Source organism: Lactuca virosa, chromosome 1 (genome assembly GCF_052849685.1).
Source record: "Lactuca virosa cultivar CGN04683 chromosome 1, Lactuca_virosa_CGN04683_v6, whole genome shotgun sequence".
NCBI classification, from domain to species: domain Eukaryota; kingdom Viridiplantae; phylum Streptophyta; class Magnoliopsida; order Asterales; family Asteraceae; genus Lactuca; species Lactuca virosa.
The window spans coordinates 35,476,992-35,486,829 of NC_136426.1; the positions used below are offsets into that span (position 1 = coordinate 35,476,992).

The 9,838-nt window shown below is 32.2% G+C and overlaps 1 protein-coding gene across 1 annotated transcript; it reads right to left on the minus strand.

Annotated features, from left to right (window-relative positions):
* Positions 1 to 546: 546 nt before the first annotated feature.
* On the minus strand, positions 547 to 1,958 carry LOC145169155 (uncharacterized). Its single transcript, XM_079087752.1, has 4 exons — positions 1,502 to 1,958; positions 1,358 to 1,435; positions 1,041 to 1,265; positions 547 to 942 (listed from the first exon to the last, which is right to left on the minus strand). The coding sequence occupies exons 1-4, from the start codon at positions 1,856 to 1,858 to the stop codon at positions 733 to 735; spliced, it is 870 nt and encodes a 289-aa protein (XP_078943878.1). The 5' UTR covers positions 1,859 to 1,958; the 3' UTR covers positions 547 to 732.
* Between the last annotated feature and the right edge of the window lie 7,880 nt (positions 1,959 to 9,838).

Below are 9,838 nucleotides of genomic sequence, written 5' to 3' on the forward strand. Positions count from 1 at the left end.
TCACTTTTATAAAAAATTGCTAATTCCAACCCTTTATAGTAAATTTGCCTTTTTTTTGTCAACTTTACCCCTTCTTTTTTACCCATTTTGACACTTTTGGTCATTAAAATCAAAAAGTTTTCATTTTTTAAGAACCTTTTAATATTCAAAGTTTGGCCACAAAACTTTAAGGAATTGACAACTTTGGTCCCTTTTCTAAAAACTTGCCAATTCCAACCCTTTCAATTCTTTAGCCATTTTTACACTTTTGGTCATTACAGTCAAAACTTTTACATTTTTTTATAAAAATCACAAAAAACGGCCCGGGAAGCCCTGGTTTTTCCGCTAGTTGTTAATTAATTTATTATTTTGTAAATTTGTTTTCAGCCCAATAACCGTATTTATTTATTTGTTGATTGACTGCAGAGAACGAACATGAACACACCCACACCCACACCCCCTCCCTGTTCTTTTGTGTTCGTTCTTGGTCCAATCAACCATTTTCGTGACCATAAGTTTCCACAAAACAGATTTATTGAGTCTTTCGTTTCAATATGCATACGGATATGTAAAAGTACCAAAATTTCTCAATAATTCGTGGCAAATTCTTACAAGATATAAACTTTTTTACCTAACAACTATAACCTATCTACCAAATGATTTTTACTAGTTCAAAGAATCGTGTGTTTGGGTTTAATTTATGCATATACTATAGATACTTGGTATCTACAATCTATGTTTTAAAATTTAAATTCATGTATCTAGACTGAGTTTCGAAAGAATAAATAAAGCAGCAGATGAAACAAATACAGCTCCAGCAAAACAAGCTAGATCCAATCCTGTAACCAATGGTACACTCTTGAATTTCTCCAACACTCCCACTTGAAGCAACAACATTAAAGCATACCCGATCATTGACTTTGCTTGTGTCACTGATTTCATTCCAACCCATGATGGAATTTCCTGAATTAATACACACACTAAATAAGAACACAATATGTATATCGTATATCTATATCACTATATGTATAGATGAGCTAATAATTTTTTAGTAAAAGTACCTTGAGATGGAAATTTCCGAAAAAGTTTGATGATGGAAGTTGCGATCCTTGGGATTGAGATCCCACGAACATGACATGCAATCCCATTCCAAATACAAGCATCGCGGTTCCAATCAAGAACATATCTAAAGATTCGATCAGTAGTTGCATGATTCGGCCATGATCGGAATGGTGCCACAGAGAATGGAAATAATGGAAATACGACTCAAAAACCAAAAATGTTCCCTGTAATTCAAATCAGAATTTCCATTTTAATTTGATTTTGCGTTAAACAAACATGATTGTAATGAAAAATTCTTAGGATTTTGTGATTTTACCTCCAAAAAACACAAAACTGAACCGAGCAAGGTTCCGGCTACGGCGAACATGGTGAAAAACCGGCAATCGATTATAGCCTGAAATTTTCATGGATCTGTAAACATTGAAAACTATACTGACAAAAAATTCAAGTCAATTAATACCTTTTCGATGAACAATTGAACAATTGATCTCCATGACCTAGATCTCGTAACCACATATAACCTCCTAAACACCGACGTTCTCACAATCGCCACCAGAGTAGCCACGTCTACTCCTTGGCTTGTTTGCGTCGGTGCAGCGACCACGACATTCACCGCCGCCTCAGAGCAGGAAGCAGCCTTAGCTAACACCACTGGTTTTCTCTCTCCATCTCCGGGCAATCGATTGTTCTCTAAACTAAACCCAATCGCGTTGCTCATACACTTCACCTTCACCGATGTGAACGTCGTTTGCGAGGATGAAGGGGCGGAAATGACAGATGATGGCCTCCAAGCGCGTATCAATCGAGTGGCCGCCATTGTTGTTCGTGATTCTGATTGAACGAGTGAAGAACTGAAGATTTTATATGGCGATGATGGCAAAAGGGTAGTGGTTGGTGGGTTTTTTCAGCACTTTTTGGGTTGAATTTCTGTGGTCAACAATTTTGAAAAGTCAAAATCCGAAGAATATACGGGCAAATTTTGATGCATGATGAATGTGCTTTTTGTGATATGGTATGCGTGTGGGAGCGGAAGTGTTTAAATCTGGACACGTGGACGTATAGCTGCATTGTCGACGTGGCTAAACAAGTTTACGTTGTGTTTTCCATGATAGGACAAAACAAAAACGTTCTTCAAGTGATATTTTGTTTAGAGATGGTGTAGGCTTAATGGGTTCCTTTTGTACAACCTATTAATTAAAATTTATTCGATAAAATCGATATATGAAATTAATTTAGGTTAGTTTTTTAATAAAATTCGACTAACTCATGTGGGCGTGTCTGTCGTGTGTTTCATATCTATATATACTTATAAAAGAAACATTTTTCCTTTCACCACATTCATTTGAAACTCCCATTCATTTTTCCTTTCACCACATTCATTTGAAAAACTTCCATGATTTTTCAATTTCTTTTTAATAATGATTATAACTTAGTTAATAAGATTAAATAAATATCAAGTGTAATCATATATAAACTAAATTTCAATATTAAAAGAATATTTTTACTTCTACTTATAAAATTGTATTTTTTAACTTTTAACATATTATACTTAATTTATTAGTTTTAATATATTGTTGGATGTAAACCATTATCATTTTAAAGCTACAACTTTTGAACAATTTGTATAAAATACTTAAATTATAAATTTAAATATAACATTACAAGATCAACTTAAATATAATTTTTAGTTTAACTTAAACAACCCAAATAATATTTTATAAATAGTTAAAAGTGATAAATTGTAGTGTCTTTCTAATAATGATTATAAGTTTGTTAATAAGGTTAAATAAATATCAAACATAAAGTATAATCATAAATAAACTAAATTTTATTATTAAAATAATATATTTACTTCTATTTATAAAGTTATGTATTTAACTTTTAACATATTATACTTAATTTATTAGATTTAATATGTTGTTGTATGTAAACCATTATCAATTTAAAGCTACAACTTTTGAACAGTTTTGACAAAATACTTAAATTGTTAATTTAAATATAACATTACAGTATCAATTTAAATATAAATTTCAGTTCCACTTAAAAAACTCAATGAATATTTTGTGAATACTTAAAAGTGATAAATTGTAGTGCTAAATGCAAAAAACTAAATTATAATCTCAAATTAACTAAAATATTTCCTAAACATATTTGTATAATCGTTAAAAGTTTTCAAATAAGTACCTTAAAATAACTTACAATAACAATAGTTAAAAAAAAACTCTATATAAATGATTATATTGTTACCTTTGAAATCAAAAAACAATGTTTGATGTTTTAAATAATTATAATGATAGAAATTAAAACGTTAAGGAAATAAATTTTAAAAAATTAATTAACAATAACAACAACTATAAATAACATTAAACCATATATTATATTTGATTTATTCATGAGTAACTCGCGGGTAGAAGTCATTCAAACGGTTGAGATTATGCAGTTATAATAAATGTATATATTATCATATAATTTAAAACAATCATTATATTATATCAATTTAGTATACAAATTATTATATCAAATTTAACAACAACGTTTTTGTTATATTTAAAAAAACATATATCTATAAAGATTTCAACTATATAGGTGTTCTGCGCAACGCGTGGACATTCGCCTAGTTATAATATTATATGGTGAGTAAATTGAACAATTGTATATGAGAGTGTATTTATTACATTTAAAAGTAGGGAAATTGGGTAATCTACCAAGGAATTTTTATATATAACTAGTAAAGAAGTCTCGGCTACGCCGCTTTTGGGGTAATATGGGGAAAATCGGCAAACTTTAAAAAATATGTACTGAAAGTGTAAATCACCACAAATAGGAGAGAAAGTCGACAACCCCTAAAATTAGATGTCGAAAGTGTACAGCCAAAAGAAGGGACACTGGTGGAGAAAATCCAAAAATGTTGTGGCAATAATATGAAAGTTGTCAAAGTTGGGAAAATATTGTGGTAAAATTCTAAAGGAGGTTTTTTGTGTTCTTTTATGTCAAAATGTAAAAGATTTGACTACAAGGACGAAAAGTGTCAAATTTGTTAAAGATTTGTTGCAAAAACACCAAAATATAAAACTTTTCACTGCAAGGACGAAAAGTGTCAAAGTTACTAAAGATTTGTGGCAAAAACCTAAAGGCACAAAAACTTAATCAAAACACAAAAATGTAAAAGTTTTGACTTTAAGGACTAAAAGTGTTTTTGTGGCAAAAACACCAAAATATAAAACTTTTCACTGCAAGGACGAAAAGTGTCAAAGTTACTAAAGATTTGTGGCAAAAACCAAAAGGCACAAAAGCGTAATCAAAACACAAAAATGTAAAAGTTTTGACTTTAAGAACTAAAAGTGTCAAATTCACTAAACATTTGTGGCAAAAACCTAAAGATATAAAAGTTACTATTGCTAACTTCCTTTTTATATATATATATATATATATATATATATATATATATATATATATATAACTATTTTTTTTTGGAATAGACATTTGGTAGATATACATAGGCCAAACCTAGTTCAATTATATAAATATGAGGATCAAATATTCACATATCGGAGATATTATTTCGGACCGTGCTCATTTCTAATATTTGGCAACCAAAATATTGAAGGTTTTCACATTTGATACTATGAGTTAATCAAACCATGTTAATTCTATTGATTTATGTACTTGTATTTAAGTTTTTATTCGATTTTACGTACTCCAGAATGCTTAGAACATGTCCGAAATTCGTAGAACATGTTTGGAATTGTGTATTGCATGTAGATATATTGTTTTTTTAACCATTTTGACCATAGAATTGGCTTATAATCTGTTAGTAGCACTCTGTAGAGCTTTTTATAAGTGTAGATTGTGTAGTGAATGTAATGAGGAATATGTGTCCGGAATTCGTAGAACGTATCCAAAATGTTCGGAATACGAAAAATAAGTCTAGAATGTGTGTCTGAATTTTTTATTTTCTTTTGTGATATTCTTCAGTTAAGAAGTAATATTAATTTGCATTAAACCAATACGTACAAATTAGTCTGAAATCAAAACCAGTGTCGTCGAAGATACCTATTATCAATTTGCATGGATGCTACTAAAAAAGTGAGTTATATTGACGAAGAAATTGTATACCATCTGCAAGAGCTTTCAGAATTGGTCCTGATAAATGTAATATTTAATTAAAATATTTTTTATAAATCTTTGATACTATAATTTAAAATTAGTTTTTGCTTGGATTGTTTTTGCAGATAAAAAAACCGGATGTGGAAATAGAAAAAAAAAATCACAAGTAAACCACCAACGGAACCTATAAAACTAAGAACGAAATCAGAGGGGTGTTAAAAATTAAATTGAATGCATGTAAAGCTCTTAAATATGAAACCAGATCGAGTTTAGAAAAACATGTTATTTTTAAACTAGTTGTCATTTTATAAATTTTGCTATGGATACGTTTTATATTGTATGGTTATATTTTTGAACCAAATCACTTTTATAATACATTTGTATATTTTTTAGTGTCAGTCTCAGAATCCAATGAGACAAGTAATCAGGATGCGCTGCCAAAAGAATATGAAATGTTACGTCTTGAGGATGAGCAATGTGGTATTGTTGATACGACTATGTTAGAAATGATTTGTGATTTTCAATGTGCGAAACAGCGAATGGTAATACTGTAAAGCCCATTACCGCATTTTCTGACCGAGGAGTATTGAAAAGTAACATTGTATAATATACAGATGTTCATCGTTCAATATTTAAAGATATATGTCGGTTTGTAAATACAATGGACATCATCGAATGATCAAATGGACATCATTGAACGATCAAGTAGGACAGGACCAACAATAGAAGAACGAGTACAAAATGATTGAATGTGTTATGACTAATTGAGAAGTATATGAAATTGTTTGAAAATCATGTAGAAACTGCAAGTTTGCACTGTTTGCAAATTCCCAGTTATTTCAAAATTTAAATTAATTTTAGATAATGTAATGTCATTTTAAACTTAAATATGTAAAAGAAATGGTATGATTTTCTTAAAGGCCTGTACTTTACATTCGCAATAGGTAAAAGAACCTTACAAAAAGTTATTACATACTTAAATTGGTTTTCACAAATTTGGAATTATAAAAGATGCATATTTTGTTCAGTCAATAAAATCTGCTACAATTTTAACAACTGTAAGACAGTCATGTTCTTTGAATTTGTATCTAAAATCCACTTTTCAGCCTCCTTCGGGTTTTTCTGAGTTTCAGTTACCCATTTTTCATTTTCATTTATTTGTTCTGCTAGATCGTTTAAATGTTGATTGAGCATCTAACTCATTTCAGAGTCCCTAAGGTTGGCTTCTTCGGCGTCCATCATCGCTTGGAAAATGTCATCAAGCATTTTATTTGAGAGTGGGAAATTTGGTCCTTCGAGAAGTGGGTTAATATTCGAACAAACATAAAAATTTTCTTCTTCACAATGCCAAACACCAAATTCATTTGAACTCATTCTCAAGTAACTAGTTTGATAATGTACTTCATTTATAATCAGTTATGTAGTAGATGGTAGATGCATATTTATAAGGCGAGGATTATGTGTTCAAGATGTTTGTCCGGAATGTGAGAGTCCGAACTATGTATCTGGAATGACAGTACGAATGTCATTCCAGAATAATTCCCTTGGAATGTGTGCCATGGTCTTGAACCATTATAAATAAGAGTTATAAGGACTTTAATTACACAACTCAAAAATGGTGAAAAATCAACCGCTTCTATGGACTTCAGAAGAATAGACCGTGCTTGATTGGTCTTGCATTGAGGATGATATTGTTGTCACCAGTCTCCCACATTTTATGTATGGATCACTTTGGGCCCGCTTGAAAAATATGTTTCACTATGAGTTATCTCATAGACAGTATCAAACAGAGTAATAAGTGAAGTCTAAGTTTAAGGATATAAAATCAAAGGTGAAGATATTTAAAATTTATCACAATATCAACAATAAATTTTTTTAATAAAGACGAAGAAGTAATTTTGTAGGTTGCTAGGGTGAAATACAAAATAAAAAATGACGGGGTCGACTTTGCATACGAACACGCTTGGAATATTTTAAAATATGCCGCATATTTCTAAATTATGTTTTTATTCTTTGTAATACGTAATATGTAATAAATAATAGTGAAATAATACATTTTTTCGTCATTACAAATCGATATACAAACATAATTAATTGCGATTAAAAATAAATTATTCCATTACATATGGATTAAAACAACCATCAGTGGGTCTGATATTTCTCATTCAGATGGAGGAGGAACAGGATGAATATTTTTCGTCTGATATGTATATTAATACACATCTGAACGGTAATACAGTTGAACCATATGGTACAACTCCGTGAAGGTCGAATACATTCCAAAGGGTATTAGGGAAATAAGGTATTGCCCATTTCGCATGATCGATGTTGGCAACCACCTCACATGCGGTCGGGGTTAGCCGAACAAATTTTTCTTCAAAATCAGACATAGTATAAGATTTGCATGTACACCAAAACAAAGATTCAAATGTTCTTATTAGGAAGTAAAGCGGATAACAAGCAAAACTAAAAGCACACAAGACACAATATTTATGTGTTTCGGCCAAGGTGACCTATGTCGACGGGCAGGAGGGGAGTATTCTTTATTTCAGAGTTCTCAAACAGAGGTTACAAGTACAATTTTCATAGAGATTCGCCTAACACTTTAGAATTCAAGATACTAAATTACTTAGCATGCATCCCTTTTTATACTTGAGGGATCAAACCTAAAACCCTAATGGGCCAAGCCTATTGGCCCATGAAAGGTGACAACCAATCATATTCTGTCATGCAACTTCTTCTAGAACATTCTTCAATGACATACAACACATGTGTATCAGCAACGCACATGATGGAACACCTTGTACCATAGTGTATCATCATGATGTATAGGTGGCGCATCATCAACACTAGTGGTCCAAGATCCATCATGGTGACACAACATATGTGACATCCCCGATTTCACGGCCAAAAAAGACCGATTTCGTTTATGCTTTTTAAAATAAAATCAGAGTAATCCTTTGATTAAAGGTGTTGCGGAATTTGTTCCCAAAACAAAATATAATAAAAATTTATCAAATCATTTCTTAAAGAAATATATTTTCCATTTCATAACAAAACCTCGGGATGTCATCGTCAATACTGAAACATAAGCATAAACAGACCTTACATTTATTTACACTAGTGATCTACATCTCCTTTAATCTCTCAGTGTAAAGTAGCTTCGTATCGATACCTGTGATACAAATAGACTGAGTGGGTCAGGTTGGGAAACCTGGTGAGCACATAGAGTTTTCAACCCACAATAATATAATTATTATGTTTAAACATCAAACAATCAACCCAATTACCCATCCTCATTATCTTCTTTATCTCTTAAGGATTTACCCTAAGAATTATCTATCACTCATTCCTAAGGATTCATCCTAAGGAATAGGCACGAAGTCACATCGTTGCCAGGGTTTATCTAATAGGCACGAAGTCACATCGTCGCCAAGGTTTATACAACAGACACTAAGTCCATAGCTGCCAGGGTTTATACAACGGGTGCTAAGTCCACATCTCATTTATCGACAATATTATTTTCGACAATCCACCTGAAATACATGTCAATGGGTTTTTAGAGTACACCGGGTGAACACGTCGTTCACAACACCTACAGGTTGCGAGCCTGCTAGTGTTCCACAGACCGTCTAGAATAATCCATGGTTGTCATCCATACTCTGCTAGATGACGGAGCCAATGTTTGGGTAAAGGCTTTTCTCACTTCTCACCTCTCACCCTCATCTCATGATCTATATCACCTTTCATCTCACCTTCCAACTCATCTTTCATCATACAACAACTATTTTATCTACCCATGTTTTACCCTAACATATTTGTAGATACAAAATACATATACAATTTAAATCATTTAAAACGTATATAAAATCGATCATCCAGCATAGACAACAAGTATTAAGATAATATGCACACATAACACGTAATTTTATATAAAATACTTCATATCTATGTGTAAGATGAAAATAATATGCACTCACCTTAGTAGCGTGAGTTGATAGAATCTAACTAGAAACGGTCAGCGGTTCATGATCGGCGGGCTCGGGACGCGGAACGGCTTCAACAAACGAGAGAGAGGTAAGAAGATTTGGTGTAAGAATGGCTGAGGTCGAACTTGCTATTTATAGGCTGAAAATTCGACTTTCAAGTCGTGAACCAGGTATATTCACGTCTTGAGTTTGATCCTGGTCACCTCCTAGGCTTACCGTGTGTCTTCTAGGCTCGAAATGTGTCGTTCACTGAGTTCACATCGTGAATTTCTATGTTCACGTCGTGAACACAGTCAAGTCTCGAAGTTTGTGCTCCGAACTTCAAAAATCCATATCTTTCGCATATGGGCTCCATTTTTGACGTTCTTTATATCCACGCGTAGGTGAGATCATTCTCTACAACTTTCGTTTATACTCCGTCGGCTAATTTTGAATTCATTTTTAATATTATATTTTTAACGGGCCGGGACAGGAAAAGTCCGTTAAAAATTCATAACTTCTTCATCCGACGTCCGTTTTCGTCTGTCTTTTTATCGTTACGCTACTATTAACGAGATCTTCGATTCTCGTTTAGGTTGTGTCGGCTAAAACCGCTCGATCTATTATTCGAATTTCGGGCTGCATACTACTAAGCCGAAACTTCGAAAAATCATAACTTCCTCATACGAAGTCAGATTTGGGCGTTCTTTTTATGCACGCTC

Bases quoted from the DNA above. Each gene is read 5' to 3' on its own strand.
- LOC145169155 (XM_079087752.1), bottom strand. From the start codon at position 1,858: ATGGCGGCCACTCGATTGATACGCGCTTGGAGGCCATCATCTGTCATT. The intron at 1,436-1,501 runs GTATTAATTGAC...TGAAAATTTCAG, and splicing joins TTCAATTGTTCATCGAAAAG to GCTATAATCGATTGCCGGTT. The intron at 943-1,040 runs GTACTTTTACTA...GTATTAATTCAG, and splicing joins TCGGAAATTTCCATCTCAAG to GAAATTCCATCATGGGTTGG.